The sequence below is a fragment of the Lacerta agilis genome, chromosome 8, assembly GCF_009819535.1.
Source record: "Lacerta agilis isolate rLacAgi1 chromosome 8, rLacAgi1.pri, whole genome shotgun sequence".
NCBI lineage: Eukaryota > Metazoa > Chordata > Lepidosauria > Squamata > Lacertidae > Lacerta > Lacerta agilis.
Window position 1 is genome coordinate 41,399,457 of NC_046319.1, and position 24,613 is coordinate 41,424,069.

At 40.4% G+C, this 24,613-nt stretch overlaps 1 protein-coding gene across 2 annotated transcripts; it reads left to right on the forward strand.

The window, feature by feature from the left end:
* The first annotated feature begins 1,999 nt into the window (after nt 1–1,999).
* DYNC1LI2 (dynein cytoplasmic 1 light intermediate chain 2) lies at nt 2,000–24,344 on the forward strand. 2 transcript variants are annotated; one of them, XM_033157147.1, is made up of 13 exons: nt 2,000–2,144; nt 7,218–7,291; nt 7,783–7,899; nt 9,071–9,301; nt 13,194–13,357; nt 14,044–14,137; nt 14,906–15,041; nt 16,130–16,241; nt 17,945–18,004; nt 18,631–18,672; nt 19,826–19,943; nt 20,520–20,636; nt 21,123–24,344. In XM_033157147.1, the coding sequence occupies exons 1-13, from the start codon at nt 2,014–2,016 to the stop codon at nt 21,227–21,229; spliced, it is 1,503 nt and encodes a 500-aa protein (XP_033013038.1). In that variant the 5' UTR covers nt 2,000–2,013; the 3' UTR covers nt 21,230–24,344. The 2 variants fall into 2 exon arrangements, with proteins under 2 accessions (XP_033013038.1, XP_033013039.1); XM_033157148.1 differs by lacking the exon at nt 2,000–2,144 and having other exon boundaries at nt 7,779–7,899.
* The last annotated feature ends 269 nt before the right edge of the window (nt 24,345–24,613 follow it).

Consider the following 24,613-nt stretch of genomic DNA (forward strand, 5'->3'; position numbering starts at 1 on the left):
GCTGGTTCTGAACCAAATACTCAGGTGAACAGAATTGGGTAAGAGCGATCGCACCCCAACTTTTCCACCCAGGTTTCTGTAATACAGTACATACTAGGTCAGTTCCCTCATCTAAGATTAAACTGTGAGTGGTTGCAGACTTGATCAGGCTGAATGGTTTATTTATTTAAAAGCATTAATTTTACTGCTTGATATTTAAAAAAATCTCTAAACAGATGGTTGATGGAGCAACATAGATCCTATAGGTTGGGAGAAGAATCAGAAGATAGATCTGTCACCTATCTATCCCATCTTTTCCTTATCTGCTATGTCCAACCTCCAGTGCCCTGTCCCCCTGAGACTATGCTACAGTATAACCATAGGCACCCCCATTTCCTGTCTCTCCTCTTTTTCACTCAAATATATATTGTACAACCAATATCTCCCCATTCTCTCAAATTCAAGTCCGCAGCCACTCTGAGAAATATTTTGCTACGGAATGAACAAGAAAAAAGTGCAAGGCTGGAAGTAGGCACATCAAAGAAGCGTTTCAGTTAAATTTGCTGCAAACTTTGTATGAGAAATCGGGTTAGCAAAAACAGAACTTCACAATGCCATCTGATGTCACAGTGTTAAAATGCATAAACAGTGCATATACCTGTAAAGCGTTTTTTCTTTGCCAATGTAGCTGAGTGCCCAGTCTAAGTTTCCAAAGGTTCAGGTGCAATTATAATAAAGTGCAGTAGTAATGCAAGATAATAATCTCTAAGAACAGAAGAATTGCCACAATATTAGAACTTGGTCCCTTTCCCTGCTCCCTGCAGTAAGTATACAGCACCACCTGTTTCTTGCACAGGGTTAGTAAGGCCAGTTTCATGTGGCATTTATCCAGAGGTCAGCCTCTAACCCTGGTGACAATCCTTAACTCTCATTTAGTGGTCACCTCTTTACCTACAGTTAGCCCTGCAGGGTGACCTGAAGGAAGTGACACAAACCCCCCTGGGTTGTCCTGCTGGTGGTGCTCTGCTACCTGTGGTGGGCTTTGGCTTTATGATCCAAGATTTGGAACTTTGCCAGCCAGGCCAGAAGCTGCCATTTATGGGTGTCAGTCCTAATATGCCCTGCTGCATACAAGGATAGTCCTGACAAACCTGCCTATGGGAACAGTTGTGATGTGTGCTGGTATTGCGCCCAGTCAAAAGGAGAAGTTGTCACCTGAGTTCTAAATCATTACATCAAATGGGCGAATTTGCAAATCAGGTGCATTAAAAAAATTGACAGCTGCTTTGAGAACTTTTCCTGTACTGTATAGTTTACAAACTCAACGCAGGCTTGAATTCGGACCTCACTATCTATTATGACATGATGCGACTGTTCCTACACTGCATGTTCACCTAAGATTTGCCCTGCAGCCTTCTCTCACTGTGTCAACCAGATGCCTAAGGAAAGCCTGCAAACATCAGCACGAGCGCAGAAGCACCCTCCCACGCTTGTCCCCCCAGAAACTGGTGTTTTCAGCACCTTTGGGGGCAACCCCTCATTATCTGTGACCGTATCCCTCCCTATACTCCACTTATGAGTGTAGAAGCGATACACAATTTGTGAACATGCAAGCTTTCCAATCAATTTTGCCTCGACAATTGTGCCGCGTTCTTTTACGAAGCCTGGGCGTAGCCGGCAGAGTCTGCGCCGCTCTCCGTCTCTGCTAGGGGTCCCTGTTCCGCACAAACACTGGGCGGCGGCCCCAAAAAGCTTGAACTCATCGTCCAGAATATGGTACCGCTCCTTAGGAGTCCAGGACGCTGCCTGACTAGAACGAAGCGCCCGTCCCCTCGTCGGGCAGGATCGCCGCCGTGAAGCTGCCGCTTGGCCCCACTGAGAAACCGCTGCTGGAAGCGCCAAGCGTGCTCACGAGAGTCGGGCGCCGAGAAAGGGCCCCGAGACGTGGGCGGCGACCCGGCACCGGGCAGAACGGGCGGGGTCCTCGGCGCTGCGCGTGGGAAAGGCGGGGTCCTCTCGGCGGGGCCTGGGCGGATGAGGTCACTCTTTGTGGTGGCTGCCGTTGGCAAGATGGCGCCGGTGCTGGCGGAGAAGAAGCTACTGGGGCCGGACGGGCCCGTGGTCGCCGAGTTCGCCAGCGAGGAGGACGAAGGGCAGAGCCTTTGGTGAGGAACCGCGCTAGGCTGGGCTGGGCTCCTGGCGGCTCCTGGCTGCCGGGCTGGCATTGGCCAGGGAGGGGCAGTGGTTGCTCTGTCTGCTTTCCACAGTCCTGACGGGAACTGGGCTTCAGCGGTGGGCTCGGAGCCTCCGTGCCTCTGGGAGCAGCCGTTGCCGGGGCTCCGCCGGGTCTGCGGGCCAAAGAGCGCCTGGAGGCCCCAGGATCCCGCCAGTGGCTCTTTAACAGCTCAAGCCCGGCTCTGCCTAGAGTTGGGGGGGGCGCCTCGTGCAGTTATGAGCCTTGAGGAAGAAGGGCTGGTTGGGGTAGGAAGGGTCGCTTCTCCCTCCCTGTCTCCTTTTCGCTGTGCAATTACGTAGTTGCATAGATGTGAGCCCTGTAGGCACCGACGCCAAGAAGCTACTTGTCGGTGGGGTCCAGAGCATCCCTTTTCAAGTAGGATTATCTCTTCTCTCTTCCCTCCCACCACCGCTTTCCATCGAAGGATTATGCAGCAGGGACCCCCCCCCCCCATGGAGGCCCAAGAGCAAAAATGCAGCGTATCTTCTTGTGCCCACTTAAAATGTGATGCCAGCAGCCCTAATCTTGACCTACCTAGCAGCTATGGTTGTTGAAAAAGCTAATGAGATAAAATGACAGGCTCTGGATTGCTTTGTTGATGACTACATTCAGTGTGAATGCAGCAGAAACCCAAGCCGTAGTAGGGCTGACTTCTCAAGTGTGCATGTGATGGTGGTTTAGATGAGCAGTAGATGCACTTTGTATTTCCACCCAGCCTACTTTCTTGATATATTTAAAAAGAACAACATTCCTACACTCAGACCCATCTATTTAAATGGAGAAGAATATCTAAACCAATATGTGGTTCTATCCTGACAGCTTTTGTCCAGGAATATTGTGCCAGGCTGAACTCTGAAGCATCTAGTGCTGGTCTTTCTTTTCAATTGTAGATCTATAGAATTGGAAGGGACCTTGGAGGATATCTAGCCCAAACACCTGCTTAATGCAGAATCTACTACAGCATTCTGACAAAGGACTCTTCAAATGCTGCAGAACTGGCCACAGGCACCTGCTTCATAGGCTGGGTTATAAAATCTTGGTGGCTTTAGAAGGTGGAGTAGATTGAAAATGCAGTGCCAGTCAAATTAAGAATAAAAATCCTTTGAATTATAGAGTTGGAAGAGACCTAGGAGCCCTCCCCACTCAGTGCAGGATCTTGCAACTACAGCAACCCTGATATTGACTGTCCAGTTTCTTATATATGCCTTGCTTAGGAAAGCCCGCTTCCTCATGTGACATTCGGTTCCACTGTCTATTGCCAATATGAAAATTACCCTAACATTTAGACAAAATCTTTGTTCCCTGCATTTCCCCTCCATTGATTCTGGTCCTGTTCTCTTGAGCAATAGAGCTCCATCTGTTATGCGACAACTCTTTAGCTATTTGGAGATTGGTATTATACTTCCCCTTCTCTTCTTCAAACTAGCTCTTTCTACCATTCTAAACAGAGCTTGGTTTCCAGACCTCTCACCATCCAGGTTGTCATCCTCTTCATGCTAGTTTGTCAGTATCCTTCTTAAAGGTGTAGTGCCCAGAACTGGACATAGTGCTCTTAACTTGGAGAAATCAATTATGGCATTATCTTTTCTTGTAAGCAGCTTTGACTTTTATTTTAATAGAAAAGAAAGGTGCAAATACTAAACTAAATTATGAAATCATTTTTTTCTGTGAATATATTTAAGATTCTGTAGCCCCATTGTAAAATAGCTTTATATATATATATATATATATACACACACACACACACACACACACATATATATACATACCTACGGTATATTGATCAACTATTTTTTTCACACCTTCTCTCTTGTGCAGCACCTTTTGCACCCAGTCTTCATTTCTAGGATTATTTTGCATTGTTTTTGGTTGTATCTTAACTCTTTTGTATATTTTGTTGTAACCTGCTCTGGAATTTTGTGTGAGGCGTGGTCTATAAATAGTTTTATAAATAAATGTGTATGTTTGTTGGACTGCAAAATCAAGTTGCAGAATTGACCCTCAGCAAGCACTACAGAAATTCATGCTCCGCTTGGGAGCTCCCTTTATTCTTGTTAATGCTAAGGTGTTGGCATATACATAATATTAACAGTAGTATGTAACTCCTCTTGGGAGTTTATAGGAATAGGTAGTAATAGTTACATTGTGATACACAGAGAGGCTGTTTCCAGCATCAGATATGCTCTGTGACTACTGAAGCATTATGGGTTATGATTTTGCCTCTTGCAGTGGAGAGCATCTGAAAGCAGTGCCACTGATTTATCTCTTGGGGGAATTTTACTATTGTGAAGGAGGTAGCATTATAACTTGATGCAAGAGAGAGTATATCAGATCTATACAAACAAATACTAATATTTTATATGTGCAGTCTGAGTGATTTAGTGTGACATGGTCTTATTTATTTGGACAGATTCTTACTCTTGTTTTTCAGCTGCTATTGGAACCCTAGATGCTTTGTAGAAGTTGGCCAAACCTGGCAGTCTGGCCTAAAATGTCTCTTCCAGCTCCACTTCTGTGATCTAGGAGAAGATCTAGAATTTGAGCAAAGCCACTCAGTAGAATTTAAAGTGAGGATAAAGGAAAGGCTAATGTGCACCTTGCTAATGAGGTTTAAGTGGCTAGGGATTTGAGCATCTGTTACCCATGAGTGTCTGTGTTTGCATTCTGGTGGAGACAGGTTCCCTTCAGAATGGTGCTCAGTAGTACTGTTTCTCTCCCCCCTCTTTTTTTGGAAATATATATTTTTACTAAGTTTCAATATGAAGGGAAGCATTAGTTGTAATAATAATCAAGAATCTGACAGTAGTAGCATAGCCGCCTCCCCCCATAGTGGAATTAGACAGCATTATCAGTGAGTTCTGTTTTTCTTGAAGATATATATATGTAGATCTGTTTAAAACATAGAAACCAGAAATTTCATCTACAGTAACTAAAAGTGAAACTGGAAACTTAAACAAGTTGTATATTGTTTGCTTTTAAAAAAGTTACTTTATTAAGCAAAACTATTGAGACTAGTGGACTTAAAATACGGTAATACTATCATTTGAGCAATCAGCAGTAAATTGGCTGTCTTCAGAGTAGCAGAATTTCATGAGAGGTCAGGTTTCCAAAAACACCTTTGCTACTGAATGTCATTGTAGTGCTGCATAGACAAGAGCAGCACATACTCATTACACTTAGTGTTGCAATCATTGTTGTTCTCCTAAACATAGGAGGCCAAAACTGGTGGATTGATCTTTCTGATGAAGAGCAGTATTGAAATAAATAATACATAATTTTAAGTAAAGACAACTTACATAAAATCATATAAGATAATTGATTTAAATAAAGTTTCCTTGTACATTGTACATTTCCTGAACAAGTATGCATACCTAATGGTTGCTCTATTTAAAAAAAAGGATGGCAACAACATAGAGCCTTTATACAATCTGAGAACATAATCCAAAACCTCTGGCCATGTCACCCACCTGCCTTTTGTACTACACAACTATATCTGTGTAGGGATGGCTGTGGGAGCTGGATTGTCAAATCAGTGGATTTCCTACAAATGCAGGAACACTAAGCAAGCTCACATAGTAAGGGAAATGCAACCCCTCCAGGCCCTCAGGACTCTTTCCTGGCTGCCCTGCCCTCTTCCAGGCCACACCCTTCACTGGCTCTGCAGCATACCTTCTGCAAGTACTTTTGCCTAGCTGGAATGTATTATTGAACTGTGATAATACTGTTTCCTTGCCTGGATGGAAGATGGATAAGTGGTGTCTCTGTGTGAACAGAAACCTCTGACTTTTGCATGGCTGGAATATAGCCTACTGTACAAAGGTAATAGTTACATCTCTTGCTTTGTCCACTTTTGCTTCTTTCCCCATCCACTGCTGGAATATGGCACCTGGAAAGTTGCTCATGAGGGATTTGGGCCCTTCGACTGAAACAGGTTTCTTATTCTTCCTGACTTAATTGGCGACTAAGGCTTGGTTCATACTTTACATGAAACCATAGTTAATGTTTAATGTGGTTGAATTTCAGTGAGCTTATGTCATCTGAACCTGTGATTGTGATTTGATTCTCTCCAAATCAAAAGCAGAAGCCAAGGTTAGTTGGTAGGAAACAAACCATGATCCAGGTTTGGATGACACAGCAAGCCAAGGTTTGCAATTTGTTCCTCCCTGCATGGCAGGAGTGAAGTGAAAACTTCTGAGTTGCATACACCAACATGCTGTTCATTCACAGTAAATTCCATTGTCCCTCGAGACAGATGGATGCCAACATATTTAATGCAATGTGTAGAACTTTCCAGAAAAGCTGCTAGCTACTCGACAGAACACTTTCTTATGAAAAAACAGCATATTGTTTGTGAGATAAAAAATAAATATCCTCCTTGTTTGATTAGTAGAGTCATAACTATTAAGCTTAAAAACTTAACACTTTGCAAATTCAGGAACTTGCAGGGTATAAAATATATTGCATTTTTAAAGCAGATGATCCTGGTGAGAGATAGGTTGGTGTCTTCTGGATCCTCTTTTGGCCCATCTAAATTCCCTTGTGGAGAACCTTCTGAGGTCTGTGTGTCAGGGCAGGGCTAGAGGCAAAAGTGGGTAAACTAATGGACACAGTTCTTACATTTGTACAAGAGGCTAAATTCCAGCCATGCAAAAGCCAGAGGTTTCTACACTTGCACATCCAACCCATGACTGTCTCCATGTTCTATCCTGGCAAGCAAGAGGTATTATCACAGTTCAATGACATGTTTCAGCCAGGCAAAGGCAATTGAGGAGGGCGCTGAACAGGACTGGTGACAGTGTGGCTTGGGGATAGTGGCAGACCTGGAGAGAGTTCTAAGGGCAAGAGAGAGGGGCCTCTGGAGGGCTGCATTTGACCCCTGAGCCTGAGGTTCTTCACCCCTGGAATACCTTTCCTGCACAGAAATGCCCTCTGACAATTATTTTGTTTCATTTGATTTGTGTTATGTCTCAGACAAACTAATAAGTGAACTTGTTTTATGCAGGCACTCAATACTGAGTGAAGTTGCCACACGATCCAGGTCTAAATTACCCACAGGCAAAAATATTCTTGTCTTTGGTAAGTATCAGTGAGTAATAGTGGGAGGCTCTTGTGGGAATTCTGACACTGGATTACTTTTAAAAGACAGATTTAACTGAAAGAACAAAATGAACTGTTTAATTTAGTACACAGCCTATTTGGAGGCATGTAATAAAATATTAGCCAGGCTAAAGTTGATCTTGTATCTGTTTTGTGCTGATGAAGTACAGTATCTTAGATCTAATGTATTGACAAAAGAGCTTGTGGTGCATGTTATTGCCTTAGATTCAAAATATTAAAGATGCAAATGTGACCTTTTTGTAGAGTAAGTTCACCTTATGAATGTGAATTGTGATGCTGAAACCAAGAAAGTCTCTCTTTCCTGTAATGGGGCTGTTTTGCTACCCTATAACAGAACAAATGAGTTGATTCTCCAGCACCCACTAGATTCTTAGCTCAGAGGCTTGATCATTTCCTGGAAGAGATGAGCTTCTTGATGTTTGTTTTCTGCCCTCTAAACCTATTGGCAGGTGATGATGGCTCAGGCAAAACAACACTAATGACTAAAATCCAAGGAGCAGAGCATGGGAAGAAGGGAAGAGGCCTGGAATACCTGTACCTAAATATCCATGATGAAGACAGAGATGGTAATGTATTTGTCTTACTTGCATGTCTTGTGCTTAAAGTCGGAGGCTGGCCTCTTCTAAAGGGCAGGTGATTTTTCTACTGCCTTCTCAAAGCCTCTGACTATGCATGTTCACATGGAATGAAGTATCAACAGTGTTCAACAGAGCTTAGTCCCATGTGAATATATGTAGTAGTAGTAGTAGTAGTAGTAATAATAATAATAATTTATTATTTGTACCCAGCCACTCTAGGTGGCTTCCAGCATATATAAAAACACAGTAAAACATTAAACCTTAAAAAGCTTCCCTATACAGGGCTGCCTTCAGGTGTTTTCTAAATGTTATATAATTACTCATCTCCTTAAAATCTGATGGAAGGGCATTCCACAGGGTGGGCACCACTACCCAGAATAATAATTGCAGCTGTAATTTAATCCATTTGTTCTTAATATGTTGAGAAATGCTCCCAAAATGATTCACCTCTGTTGTTGCTTTAACCATGTGATACCCCTCATTAAATCCCCACACTTATCCCCTCCTGGATACTACACAATACTTTTGTCCTCACTTGAAAATCCTCCATGGCTATCCACTTCTTATCTCTCTGCTCTTAATATCTTGGCATACTCATATTTGTGACTGTTTCTCAGTCAGCTCCAACACCATCAGGTTTTCTGCTCCCTGAAATGACCTTGATCTTCCTCTCTTTCTGCTTAGAGATGTCCTTCCTCTATTTTCAAATCCCTCCTTTAAAAAACCACTTTTTCTTTGAAGCCTTTGGAACAGTTGTGGGGAACACATGAGCCTCTAGATGTTGTTGGACTCTTAATTCCCATCAGCCAGTGCTTGTGTGGCCAGTGATCAAGGAAGATGGGAGTTGTAATCTAGCAGCATCTCAAGGGCCATAGGCTTCCCATCACTGCTGTGGAGTAACCCCTAGTCCTAATATCCATTGTAGCTAAGCCAAAGTGTGTGACTGCAATACACACATATACTATTATTTGCTTGATCCTGGTTCCAGTTCCTTCTTCTTCCTTTTCTGTCTCACTTGTGTCAAATTTGAGATAGGTGTCCCCGTGGGATTAAGGATTTGTCTTCTCATTCTTTGTAAAATGCCAAGTATATAGGTGGTGATGCTAATACTAACTGTGGGAAATGATTTCTTAATGAGAACATCTCTCCTTCATTTCAGATCAGACCCGTTGTAACGTCTGGATTCTTGATGGGGACTTGTACCATAAAGGGCTCTTGAAATTTGCTGTTTCAGCAGAATCGCTGCAAGAGACCCTTGTCATTTTTGTGGCAGATATGTCTAGACCATGGACTGTTATGGAATCCTTACAGAAATGGGCAAGTGTATTGCGTGAACATATTGATAAGCTGAAAATCCCCCCTGAAGAGATGAGAGATATGGAACAGCAATGTAAGTAATGTGAGACTGAAAGTTTATTTTGTATCCCTACAGCTTTCTGGAATGATTGCTTTTAAATTCATATGCAGTTGCCTTATTGTGACCCACCAATGGTCATGTAGTCTAGCATTGTCTTTATTCTCCATGCCAGCAGTTCATGTTTGGGAGTCTTCCTTTCAGCTAGGCTTTGTACATGAATTGAAACAATATAGATAGTTCGGTGAGCATTGTGGCTGTGGGCATATGTTCTGGACTTGTTTGATGCACAAGTGATTTGTAAAATCTCATTTTTAGTACAGTCGTACCTCGTGTTGCGAATGGCACGGGTTACGAACACGCCGAACCCGAAAGTACTGGAACGGGTTACTTCCGGGTTCGGTGGTTTGCGCATGTGCAGACGCGTCAAGTGACGCCATGCGCAGAAGCAACGAATCACGACCGCGTGCGCAGAAGCGGCACTGTGGGTTGCGGACTGCTCATGATGCAAACAGGGCTCCGGATGGATCCCGTTCGCCTCCAGAGGTACCACTGTACAGAGTTGGGAATTGTGAGAACTCTGAGATTTGTAAAAAAATCAAATACAGTTTCTTTTCCATATCCTTGCAGAACAAGGTGTGGAGACTTTGGAATAATGTAGATAAAACACATATTTGGGGAGTAAGACACACTGAAGGCTGCTTAAGAAACTGACTTCATGACTTGCAAAAATCTTCAAGAGCTTATGTTGCTAAATATTTTTTAGAAATCTCTGGCAAGAAGATTGGTTAGCATGGGGATTGTTTATTATTTTACTCCATTTCCCAGCCAAAACTGGCTATCAGAACAGCTTACAATGATAATAAAATCCATTGCAAAATTTAAGAGAGTACCTAAGAGCAATAAACTAGTAAGTAATAATGACTATACAGAGCAATGTGCACATATGCACCCATACATGGGGGTGGGGTATTAATAGCAAATAATAGAACTTGTCTGGTTCTTAAAGTATCTCCACATCTAGAAGACTTTGATGGTCTATCTGTGCAGGCTCTACTAAAATATATTCAGGTTGTACAGCTTCAGTCATGCTTGGTCAACAAAGGTAGACCCCTGTGAGGTGGGAGAAGTGCAGTTAAGAGAATATGACTTGAGGTTTTTACATATGAGTAATCATGGGTCATCTGTTAATGCATGCAGGAATCCCGTAAGTTTTGAGGACAGTCAGAGTGAGGTACGGAACATTTCTGCACAGTGGCAGTTTGCTTTGCTGAATTCCAGAAACAGACATAATTTAAAGATAGTCAACTGTGAAACCAATAAACATCCTGTAGTATTGGCTTTCCTGTCACTGATAGCATCAATTTCAAGGTTATAATACCCCGTTCATAAAAAGACTGTAAGGAGAACCACAGTTGCTACTTAGTATTCTTCATTGTGTGAGCCCTCAGGTATGCATAGTTGGTTGCTATGTTAAAAACTTGAATCTGCATTTATATACCGGTATTAATGCAACGAGGTGGAAAGTGTGCTCACGGAAATACCTATGCAGAATTTGTGCACAATAGAAATGTCATTTAAATAGATGATAGTTCAGGACAGGAGACAGTGGTATCTAATTGCACATTCCCTTGTTAAGGGGTACAGTACCGGAATGTTCTTCCACTGCACAGGGTTGGACTTATTACTGGAACCTGGAGAACCTCTCTGCACCATGCCGTAATGTTCCTGAAAATATAGTTCATTCATAGTATAGCAAGTTTGATTGAAAGAAATGGTTTCTCACTGTCTGTCCCAAAGTTTTCTGACGCTCTGCTCCTTTGTAAAGAAATGCAATCTGACAAGAATTCCCCATTGCTTTTGCAGACTTGCACCATTAACTGTGCACTCATTTTAAACTAGTGGGACAATGTAAAAGGTGGCTGTCAAAGCTGTATTGTGCAGCTTTTCAAACCAAGAGGATCCTATCAAATTCAGTGGGTAAAATACCGTAATCCCTTTCTTCCCTCCAAGAAGTACATTTTGTATTGGGGATTACGTCACTCCATATCTGTCTCATGAGGCAAGTCATGTGCCAATGATGCCTATTGTGACCAAAGTCAATGCCTGCTTCTTAGCTTCAGCAAAATAAATGGCCATTTCTGTGTCTCCCCATTGTCACATTTCATGCAGTTTTTGTGGTGTTCATTCCTCTGCTGAAATGGAAGCTGCCAAGTAAACTGTTGAAAAATGCAGAGGCCAGAGCATTGCTGATTCTGTGCTTTTCCCCCATAGAAGGATTCATTGTACCTAAAGCAGCAACTAAGGGCAGCCTAAGGATCCTTATTGCTGCAGCCCTTCCTTGACTAAGGCACTCACCTTGTTTCTAACATGCATCTCTGCTGCCAGTGGATAATTCTTGTCCCGAGAGGCCTCGCTCCCTCCCAATCCACACTACCAGGCTTCCCTGGTTTTCCACAGCAGTGGAATGCAAATGTTGCTTAACCTTGGCCCACGATTTTAACTGTTACCTGCTCTGTTTGCCTCCCCTGAGAGCCAGTGTGGTGTAGTGGTTAAGAGCGGTAGACTCGTAATCTGGGGAACCGGGTTCGTGTCTACACTCCTCCACATGCAGCTGCTGGGTGACGTTGGGCTAGTCACACTTCTCTGAAGTCTCTCAGCCCCACTCACCTCACAGAGTGTTTGTTGTGGGGGAGGAAGGGAAAGGAGAATGTTAGCCGCTTTGAGACTCCTTCGGGTAGTGAAAAGCGGGATATCAAATCCAAACTCTTCTTCTTCTTCTTCTTCCTCCCCTGTGGGTTAAGGAAGGAGAGCAGCAGCAGTGTCAGTTTCACAAGGCATTCCAGCACATGCCTGCCTCACTTCTGCTTGTGGGGCCTGTTGGATGAGTTGCCAAGGTTCATCTACTAATTAGTGATAACATGTTTAATGGAATACCATTTCAAAGTTTCTGTTAAGTTTTTTCTGAAATGGTGCAGTGCTGAAGTTTCAAACCAAAATGTACACAAATGGTCTCTGAATGCTGAATTTAAACTCATTAATGACTAATAATTTATGCAGGGAGAGAGTGTTGCTTTATGATAAAAAGAAAACTTGCAAGTTAAAGGCTGCATTTGCATTTCACAATAAGCCAGGATTTCTGGCTTATCCTGGCTTACTGTGAGTGACCAGCATGCTGGTGCATCCAGCTGGTTCACTTCCCCCACCCTTTGTGCAGGTGGGTAAAACTAACCAGGAACTGCTAGCCTGTTGTGATGTGGGAACCTGGGAGGAATCCTGGTTTGTTGCTCCCAAACAAGTCAGGATTTGTATGCTAACTTCAGACCTTTTAAAAAGCACCTTGGTTTCTTCGGGAACCATAAACCAGGATCCCGGGTTTTTTGCATGTCGTTAACTAGTCCTTCCTGGTCAGTTAGCTGGTCAATTGAAGTCTCATCTTCTCCTCTGAGAGGTGAACATTGTTTGGAATCTCACAACTGATATGTTGCTTCTTTTGTATTGATTTTGTTTATGAGTGTAATTTCTTTTAGACATTTTAATCTTTTAATAACTCCTGTATTTTTGTTTGATTATTTTGCAAACTGCCCTGGTATCCAGAAGGATGAAGGGTAGCTTAAAAAACAATAAATAGTTCTACTGAACCTCCACATTTTGCTTAACCTCGAAACATATTCCCCTTTGCATAACTTTAAAGAGTGATTATCAAGTGGTGCTTGACAGCAAGTAGAATTGACTTCCTCTTGCACAAAGAGAATTCCCTCTTCTCTCCCCTCATCTCCAGGCTCTGTGTGCCCACCAGATAGGTTTCAAAAGGTTGAGGGACCCTCCAAAGTGGAAGGGGCAAGAATGAGAAATTACCCTCACCCAGTGCTATATATCACCCAAAGTATTTTATAATTGTATGTAAAAACATTCTTTTTTATCATAGTTGTGAAGGCTTTTCAGGAATATGTAGAACCTGAAGACGGGTATCAGGGGTCACCGCAGAGAAGAGGCCCATCAGGACAAGATGATGAAAATGTAATTCTACCACTTGGAGATAATGTTCTGACTCACAACCTCGGCATCCCTGTGATAGTAGTTTGTACAAAGGTAAGTTTGAGCTCTCATTTACTGGCAACAAGTATTTTGGTTATTGCTAATGATATGTTTTATTGCGTTTCTTGTGATCCTGATATACATTGTGAGTGTTTGCTATTGCCCATTTAAAAGAGTGTAATTGTCAGTATTTGTGTGTTTATATAAAAACATTTGGATTTTTAAAAAGTATGTCTGGGAAGAGCATTGAGCGCATTCCATTTTCTTTCTTCAGGATTCTTTGTTCTATTAGTTATTACCCTTATTTTCAAATCTGTAAAATGTCTCTCAGTTAAATTTGGAGAATGGAAGATCAGTTTCTGATCTTATACACACACTACAGAAAAGCCCCAAACTTTAAAGTTTGATCAATAGTTGTAAACGTTTATCTTCTGAAGCATTAATATGCAAATTAAAATACCTTTCTGAATTTGCTTCAAAGCTGAGGAGTAAGGTGTCTTAAAGAATGTGATGTCTATGAAGTTTAAATGTGTGCTTTTGTGATATTTTAATAAAATATATTTTTTCTGTCCAAACTTGATGGTATACAATATCTGATGAGTTTTGAAGTACTTTGCTTAATGACCCCAAACCAAGCTTGCTTTGAACACTAATTTATGCAAAAGTGTGTATGTTCTGCACACATTTTCCACTTCGGGCTTTTAGAATTCTTAAGACTTTTCTTTGTGTTTCTTTTTCAGTGTGATGCAATGAGTGTATTAGAAAAGGAACTTGACTACAGAGAAGAACATTTTGACTTTATTCAGTCGCACATTCGTAGATTCTGCTTACAATGTATCTTTTTCTTACTTGAGCATAAGTAGTAGAATAAAAACAGTGCCATATTGAGCGCTGTCACTTTACATAAAGCTCAGTATGCCATCATCTCAACCCAAATGTATGGTCTGAGTCTGCTATTTCTTTCCCACTATTGAAAAAAAATGTTTCCTGTATATTTCATTTTTTGTACTGCATGCGTAAAGACAAACACTTTATCTCCACGCTTTATTTTTTCACTAGTAGCCTGGCAGCCTTTAAGGACTGATAAATTTGCTCAATCTTAGATTTCTTTTAAATGTACAACTAACTGCAATCTGCATGTTGATTCAGAAATAAATCCCACTATGTCCATGCTTGCTCCATATTTACATATTTACATTAAGCATGGTGGGTCTTGGTTTTGAGTAGACATGCATAGAATTGTACTGCAAGTACAATTAGTTTATTATAAGTAGGAATTAATAGACATATTATATGTGTATTAGTAAAAACTGTGGATTGCTTAGTAATGGAACTTTCTGTTTTAAAATAGCAAATTGCTTTTAGTCATGTTGCCACCTTAATTTTTTTACTTTCAAGTTCTCTGTTCCCTTTGTATTTCATTAGACACTGAAATGTACAGCCCATTTCATGTTAAGTAATTGCACATAGGGCCTGTCCCATTACAGTATTTCATTTCTGGAAACTTTGCTCTGTTTAAAAAACATAAAGTGCAAATTTAGCAGATTAATATCAATTGATCTTAATAACATTTTCAAAGTTTTCCTTAATGCAAATTAATAGATGGTGCAGCCTTGATCTATTCATCAGTTAAAGAGGAAAAGAATCTTGATTTGTTGTATAAGTACATTGTACATAAAACATATGGCTTTCATTTTATCACACCTGCCTTAGTGGTAGAAAAGGATGCAGTTTTCATGTAAGTTGAAGAGCAATTTCTTACACATTTACACTAAGACTTGAAAATCCCCTTTAATTTGAGAATAAGATTTTGATTGGGGGGGGCTGATGGATGGAAAGGAGACACTGTTGTAGATTAAACATAAATAAGATAGCAGAATATATATACAACTCTTAATCATGCTAGCCAGAAGTCAGTCTCTGTTGATTTAATGGAAGTTCCTTTCCAGTAAGAACACTCACGATTGCATACTTACTGCCTGAACTTTAGAACTGCTTTTTTGAAGCACCAGGTTATATTATCTGATGTGGAGTTGCTATTGTTTCTGCAAGGAGACAAGTATCTCCCCTTCCCATTGCCACCGTGAAGTGGAAGAAGCTGCTCTGGTGCTTCTCCATCCCTGAATGTCTTTTGCCACAGTTGTGTCATGCAAGGATAGTAGTGCTGCTCAGGTGGGGGCAAAATTAACTTATGTGACTTCACATAACATTCTCTTTGGGATATTTGGCCCATATAAAGGCCAGTGCCAACACAAACCATTTGTTCGTTTGTGTGTTATATTTCTGTCTCCTTACTTCCCAAGGAGTTGAGGGCCCATCTGATTACAACTGATCATAAGGAAAGGGGTGATGGTTTTGTGGCAGGTTGCACCAAATTCATCTTCAGTTGTAAGGTCACTTGACACTGCACAGTTTTAAAAGTATAAATGTGATCAACGCAGGTACACTTAGAGCCAGGATTGACTCCATCTTCCTGCTGAGTGTGTGCTTGCCAGTGCACCCAGTTGTGCTGTAGTGCCTGCAGTTGACTGTAAGGTGATCCAGGGAATTGGTGTCTTGGTCTCTTTTGGTTCCTGCATTTCAAAGTAATGTGAATTAGCATTATACTTCTTACTTCATTGAGGACAGTTGTGCTTTGTGGGAGAATGAAGAATGTCCTGTTTAATGTACAACAGTGTAATAACACTTTTCTGTATTTTTCTCAAACGTGGTGAAAAGGCAAGCTAAACAAATATTTTCAAAATGTACCTGTGCCAATCACCATTATGCTGTACTTCTGAAAAAAGGATGTGCTGATGTGCTGACATGAATCCTTTCTCTTGCTAGACCTGCTGGCTGGGACAATGAAAAGAAAATTTCAATTCTACATGAAAACTTCACAACAGTGAAACCAGAAGATCCATATGAAGACTTCATTGTAAAACCTCCTGTAAGAAAGGTAAGCACCATTGATTTATACATTACTTTATCGAGTGTGCAGGGCTGTAAGTAACCACTACAGTGAATTCAGTATCCTGAGCCATGGTAAGAATGCTAAGCCATTAATTTGACTTTATAAACCACCACCCTTATTTATTTATTTATTTGTCTAGCCTACAGTATTCCTTTTACATTTGTAACCTTTTGGGGACTGCTGTGAGGCAGGTGTACTGAAGTCTGTTTGGACTAATGCAGAGGGTTTCAAAAGCAAACAAAACACAGCTCTCAATCCCTGACAAAATGTAGTACATTGCATTTCTATATGGGAAGAGACAAAAGAATGGTGGCTTGGATCCAATGATCTATGAGTAGAAAAAAATTGATTAATGTAGTTCTAAATATCCTGGTGCAAGCTTTAGGTGTACACTTCTTGCTGTGTATTTGGTGTATGTATGTAGTGTATTTGGGGCTGTGTTACAATATGTGAAATTGAATCAGGATGATAGGGACTTTAGCATGTGACCTGTAGTCCGGACCCCCCCATACATAGGTTCAATCTCTCCGGTAGATCAGTTCTGTCTAAATCATAATGGAGTTGCTGGCAAAACAGCTGGTCCTGGATTTTTATTAATATAGATGTTTAAATCAACATATTTTAAAATATGTTGGTCATACTTGGAGTAGCTTCATTTAAATTAATTGACTTCAAAGTCCACAGTTTACAGGGGGTCTGTTCTGAGGATGAGTTAGTTGAATACCACACTAACTTTTAAATTTTGTAAGCTGCCTAGGAAATGTTATTGATATACATATAATAACTAAATAATGATGCACAAGAGGAGGCCAGGTCACAGACTATATATATATTTGTGACTTTGCATATAAAAGTTTTTGTTCTGAAAAATTCTTGAAAGCGTATCTGTTAAATTCCTATTGAGTCTATGGATAAGGTGTCTTGTATTTTGGGGGGAACTTGGGGTCGGGGACACTTCTAAACTGAATCTGTCTTCAAGCCCTCCAAGTTGGAAATCCTCTCTTTAACCAGCAAGCAGACACTCAACGCAAGCAAAGAGCCTGCTACTGCTGCTATGTGTTTAAGGACCTAATGGATTTGGGGTACTAATCCAACAAGAATTGAATACTAATTGGGGTACTAATTGAGCAGAGCTTCTTGCCCCTCCTTCTGAAACGAGCCACGTAATAAAGGAGTCAGAAAGAAGTGCAAGGAGTAGTTATGGCCAGAAGCTTCCACATGCTCCCTGCCTTCCTGTAGCTTCCATGGCTAGCACAGTACAGCCTTCTCCAACATGGTGCTTTCCAGATCTTTCAGACTACAGCTCCCACCAACTGATCATTGACCATGTCAGCTAGGGCTGATGGGAACTGGGGTCACAAAACATTGTGGGAATGTTGGGATAGCAGCTGTGATACTAAATCTTTGCTGCTAGGAAGATAATCTCTCAGGCTGTGCCTGCTGCAGGATTCTCTCACTGGAGTTGCATGCACGTAAACTCACACACACACACACACACACAGAGAGAGAGAGTTTACTACATAACTTGTGACAGACATCATAGTTTAGGAATTATCCCAGATTATTAGGACACTGAAGGGATAATTTACTGTATAGACAACTTTTCATGGTAATGCCCCCCTTATAATTTGTGCAGCCATTTTTGGTTTATAATGAAGTTTTCTGTATTTTATTCCTCTTCTCATCAGTTAGTTCATGATAAAGAACTTGCAGCGGAAGATGAACAAGTGTTTCTTATGAAGCAGCAGGTAAGAAAATCACATATAGCCAAAATTACATTTCCTTTGCTCGCAAGTGGGGAGGAAATCCCTTGGTAAGGCCTCTCCTATGTCTCCACTGCCTCCCCTCACTCCTGCACAGAAGTGACTGGCAGAAGCCAGCAGAAGAGAGGAGGAGGAAGGCAGAGGGAGATGCTGGCAGAAGAAAAAGGCTGAAATGGACTGCAGCTGAGCTGAATTTGCATGTTAAATGTGTATATCATGCGACTCAACGTTATCACATGAAGCATTTAACAACAGCATGAGGAATTCCATAGCATCTTGAGAAGCATATATCAACAGTTTCATTTTTGCATAAACATGACTCTTGGAACTTAGGATGCGATGCAACTGTACTGCAGAATCCTACCTCTTTTCCTGTTTAATTCTGGTGCCTTCTAGTGATATCATTTGGGAATAACTTTGTAAAAGTGTCAGTCACATTGACAAAACAAAATAAAAAATAAAAAAAATTCCTTCCAATAGCACCTTAGAGACCAACTAAGTTTGTTCTAGGTATGAGCTTTCAAGTTCACAAGATAGCATCATTGCCACACGTTTTTAAATTTTGGGACATTTCCCCCTAGTATATTTAAGAGCTCTTTGTTCTTTTTCAGTCTCACCTTGCCAAGCAGCCAGCCACACCTACAAGAGCTTCTGTAAGTATGTGTTTGTAGGAAAGTAATTTGTAGTTTAAAATGTAAGCCTGAGCCCCATAGCCTGAATGATAGAAATTATCAAACCTTACTACAATGCTTGCTTAGTATCTTTTTGGAATATTGCATGCAGTTTATGCATAACAGTTAAAAAAGTATCCCACGCAACTGAAGGTGTTTTGCTATTCTGTTACACTATGTGAATAGATCATTTTACCAGTTGAATGTATTTACAAATCTGTGCCTGAGATATACCCAAAAATTGATACTTGAAATTGACAAACTTTTTACAGTGATAAATGGGGTATCATTGAAAACATGCAACTTCTACAGCAAACTCGAGTTCTCAAAATGATATATGGGCAATTGACTAGGGAAGCACAAGCTACTAAATAAAGTGGGAGGAGAACGACGTCTGCTGTGTATGTGTAAAGAGGTTGAACATTTAAAAAGAGAAAGGCACGAAAGAAAGAAAACACACTGCAGGGGGAACCCATTCTGAGAACTTAGGCTGCATTGGGATGTAACAGTAAGCTCTGGAGTCCAGTTCATTTTAAGAATGCTTTGTTTAATTGTGCATGAGCTGTGTGTTGGTGTGTGCAGTTAAAGCTCTCCCACTTCACCCTTAGTTGAGTGGGGAAGCAAACTATGAAACAGCAGGCTTAGTGTTATGTGTGAGGCAGTGCTCGTGGTTTATTTCTCTCCAAACTAGCCATGATCAGGAAGCAGAGGAAGGGAGGAGCAGAGTGGGGGTGCTCGAACTGCATGCACAGGTAAACTAGTCATATTTTAAACAAACCACACTGTGGATTAACATTATGTCTGAATGCAGCCAGTATCACTCAAAAATAGTGGAAGCTTTCCTTATATTTCACTAAACCCAAACATAAAATAATTTATGCAATTAGATTTGCAATTGAAATTTTACTTTTAAATTGCAGAGAGCTGCTACTTCTTTTCTTTTCTTTTCTTTTCTTTTCTTTTCTTTTTTACAAAATTGCTGTTCCTTCCTCAATTCTCTTTAATCTGGAGAAGTTCACTGGTGTAATTTGGGAATCTCTGAGCAAAGTGGTGCTTGAGTACACTTTAGCAGTTGCATTTCCCCCCCTTTTGTTCTTTATTGTTAATTGCATTGTTGCAATTTGTGATTGTCCAGGAATCTCCTGCACGAGGGCCTTCCGGATCACCAAGACCCCAGGGCAGGGCAGGCCCTGTCACTGTCCCCAGTGCCTCGCCAATAGCATCTGTTAAGAAGCCAGATCCAACAATTAAAAGTATGCACTGCAACTTAAACAACCTATTTTGTTTGTAATATTTTCTTGGAACACTGAGCTTGTTCAATGAAAGGCAGATACTAATGTAGTGATAAAATCAAATATTCGTGTGGCATACTCAGTGGGCAGCTGTTGGGGCTTAAAAATGTTTTTTAAGTTATCAGGGATGGAGAGAATTATGAATAATATTTGTATCCATAGTTTAATAATATAACTATAATAATCTGCTATAATAATAATATAATTATAGCAGAAAAAAATCAGATTTTGTTGACTATTGAAGTCATGGGATTTAATAGATATATTCTTGCCACAATTTCGGACCCAACAAGGAAGACAGTTTTATTTCTGAATGGAAGTGATGACCAGTTTTGCTAGAAGAGCCAGTAAATTGGAAAGCATGAATAAAATATAAGACAATATATTTAAATATGTTTAATTTTTTTGTATAGACCTCTTTGTAACATTCGTTTCCCTCCCACCCATCATTTTATGCCTTTCATATATTTTGAACATAAAGCATTGTTAATCTGCCATAGTCCTGGGTGTTTTAAACTTTTCTCACCTTTTAATTAGATAATGCTGCAAGTGAAGGTGTGCTAGCCAGCTTCTTCAACAGTCTCTTGAGTAAAAAGACTGGCTCTCCTGGGAGTCCTGGTGCTGGAGGAGTGCAGACCACAGCCAAAAAATCAGGTACTGTCTGGAGGCTAATGCAGCAGTGGAGGGGCCCTAGCTCAGTGTTAGAACATCTGCTTTGCATGCAGAAGATCCCATGTTCAATCTCCAGCATCTTCAGGTAGGGCTGGGAATGTCACCTGTCTGAAACCCTGAAGGGCTGCTGTGAGTCAGTGTAGACAATACTCAGCTAGATTGTTGAGTATAAGGAAGCTTCCTATGCTTCTAAAAGCATTAATATTTTTTCATATTAACTTACTCTGCATAGACCATACTGAAATCCATGGATGGTTAGCTAATGTCACAGCCAAATATTTTAATAAATAAATGCTCCTGGAGTTGTGTCTCACAGAGAATTAAGCTGTTCCCAGTCTACGTTATCCACACCTTGGTTTCTGTTTATTCTTGTGATTCTAGAATCTTCCATGATGACACAGAAAGCATGTTTGCAACTGTTTTATTATTTGAGTGCTTTGGCTAAAATAGTAACCTCGTTTTCTTTAGGGCAAAAAACGGTTTTGACGAATGTCCAAGAAGAACTGGATAGAATGACTCGCAAACCAGACTCTATGGTAACGACCAACTCCTCTCCAACAGAGAACGAAGCTTGATTAATGCTTGAACCTGCATATGTAAATGACCAAATAACTATGTACATTGATCTGATAAGACCAGGAGTTCTCTGCTATGGCAGATGCTATAAGTTTTTCTTGGGGCAGGGGGAAATGAAATTTAACCTTCATTGGCTTGTCCCAGTATCAAGTGCACATTCAGGAAGATTTGCATATAAAATTCCTCTGTTTTAAGATAACCATTTTAGAATATAAATAGGGCAATTCTCTTGATTTGGGTGGCAAACAAGGTGCAGCTGCAATTCCTAGGGAAGAGCACAGAGAAGTGAGATGCGGGATTCCTGTTGAAAAGCCACCAGTGGCTGCTGGCACTAAGGATGAATGAAGTCCCCTTTTCCAAGCATACTGGAGTTGGCCATTCAAAACATATTTATACTTGGAGAGAATCTGGTGTAGTAGAGTGATGGTTAGATGAAGAGAGTGTAAGATGCTGCATTTAAAATAAGTGCAAGATCTGGCTCAGAAGTGAAAAGTATGTTGGACAGACTGGAGAAAAGCAGTGTTAATACATCCTGTGTTGAATATAGATCAGATAATCATGTTTTGAAAACAAAAGCCTTTACAATTGGAAAGTGTCTAAAGCTTATATGCTGAGTATCATGGGAATTTTGCTTGTTATAAATTGCATTTTTTTTAAAACAAGAAGCTACATGAAATGTGGTGGGTACCCTTTTTGTCACAGCTGACACGGAGAAGCTTGATTAGACCAAGTGCCTGGCACAGTGACTAATGTCTTTTGGAAGGTGCTTGAACCTCTTGTGCACTGTAGTACAAACAGTCTTTGTTTGTTTGACTTTACTTTGAATAACTCAGTAACTTTTTATAGTAATGTTTAATTTTGAATCCTGTTTTCTCATAGCTTCTGCCTTGGGTTTTTTTTCCTTTTCTAAATGCCAATCACATGGCCTGTTAAGAGCAATGAGTGACATATCACTTTCCCATGATGAAATGTGTTATGAAATACAAATCTTTCTTTTAGTAGCTGAAAACATAGTCCTGCCTTAAGGTTTGTGAAACCTGTAATAATTTTCTTATAGGCTCCCAAAAATTTTGTTCCACTTTGCAGTAAATTACTAGTGTTTGTAGGTTTACATTGTTAAAACATAGAAACTAATGACTTCATTATAGCCCTTTAGTGTAGCCTTTTAAATGTGGAAAGAAATCTTACAATTGTCCCTCATTGCTACTCAAATAATTACTCATGGCCAGCTTGAGCTATGAAAGACTCCCACAGTTAACTGAAATGGCACTTTTGAGTTTCTGTACGATATATTTGAAAGAGAAACACTACCTTGCGTTATAGTACTAAACATCTTTGTAATCAACACACAGAAGGGAAAAAACCACCGTATGAATTATGCAGAGTTTACTTTTTATTGATAAGGATTTGTGTGTTATGCTGAATCTTGTTTCTGAATAGAACACCCCTAATATTTATAAATACATACATATATATATTGTTAAATATACAGAATGAATTGACCACTAACACAGTACTGGATGTGATTGCAAACCCTGTGTTACATCAAGAGGCCGTCTCTTTGTTTTTGTAAGTCTGTCTAACACTATCTAGAAAGCTAAGAGTATTTACTTGCATTAACTTAAAAGCATGTTTACTTGTGCCAGTTATGTGTTGTTGTTTTCCTTTCCTTTTTTTTACATTTTTATAATTTCAGAACCTCAGTTACATCCACAGTTGCCTGTATCTTAAATTGACGAGTTGTGGTTGGGGCAATTTGGTGTGTGGTTCTGCTGGCATATGATTTGCCAGATGCATGTTAAAGAAAACTGTGGCCACTCTAGCAGATGTGACTTGCATCCTGAACTCGTGGCATGCAGCTTTATTATACTGTTAGGCAGCTGCACATTTTATGCCATGCATAAGTGCATGGCATGTTGGGATGGTTAAGTTCATGCTGGGTTCTAGCAGAGGGAACTTTACCACTGTCTCCCATCTCCTTGCCACACGTGCAAAAGGCATAGAACCAGCCTTATGATTGGCTGGCCAGTCTAGAGCTGATTTTGGCTGCCTAGAGATAAGGCATAACATATTGGAAACAAGTATGTTGGACGAGCAAGTGTGTTGTGATGGTATGCGGTTCCAATGCAAGCCTTCAGTACACAACTGCCTCTTTCTGTTAATGTTTTTGTCATTTATGCAGATAATTCACAATTATCATTTATGCAGATTGTCATTTATGCAGATAATGTGTACAAGTGGCTACTGGGTTTTTTGTTTGTTTTTGTTTCTTCATTTTCATAAAATGAATGTTAGAAGTGCTGCAAATGAGCAAAAGCCAGTAACATACCACTTTCCAGTTGTGCAAAAGAGTGCTTGGATCCAAACAGAAGTTGATTTCCCACCTCTACTCGGATAGTGCTTAAGGAAACTCTGCAAGTGAATGCTCCTAGTTTCTCAAAGGAAGAAAGCTGTAAGTAATGTAGTGTTTTTTGGTTGCCAAAGTCTAGCAACTTTGGAAAGCTGCACAGTTGTCTTTTCTGGTGTTCTCAAGCATTGGAACCAAAGGCCAAACTGCAAAAGCCTTTACATTTAAAAAATACAATTAACTTTATTTTTCAGGATACACTTGTATGGTAGACTGTTAAAATTATTACATGGCTATATTTATATACGGTATATTGATTGCATCTACTGTTCATGTTTAAAACTTAAAGTAATAATCTATTCAACTTGAAGAGAGAAGGCAAATATAAAGGATTAAGGATTGGCCCTCCATCAAAATGCTATGTTTATGCTGCTTGATTTTTTTAAAAGTTTGCACTTTTTATTGGCATTTTAAAACTTGTTTAAACTGAACAGAACTTGTTGTATTTTATTTAATTTAACTACATTGAAAGTGACTGAACTTAACCATATCCATGCTGTAAATGAAAGTTCACTCTCCTATATGACTAAGTTTATTGATGTTTTTAACTTCCAATGAGGACTGCAGATGTATCCAACACAACCCTTAGTCCAGTTGTATGGCTTTAACCAGGTGCAGTCATGTGGAATCTTGCTTTCTAGTGCTGGCAAAAATGAGGACATGTTCTTTAATTAATGGCTTCAATAAACACCAACCAAGACTGCTTTACCAGTGTTGAATTGCTTTTTTTTTTTTTTACTAAGCAGGGCAGTTCTCAAATTGTGGTTTGAGGCAAAGGATGTTTTGACCTTCATATACAATAATTTGTTTGTATGGCTGCCTTGCAGTGCACAATAACTGCCATTTTGAAGCGGACTAATGGCTGAGCCATTGTGACAATCTGCCACTTTGTTCTATGAGCTAATTCACTGCTTCTTACTAAGCTGGGATGGGGGGGGGGTAACCACCAGCCTGGGGCCTAATACTGGTATATGCC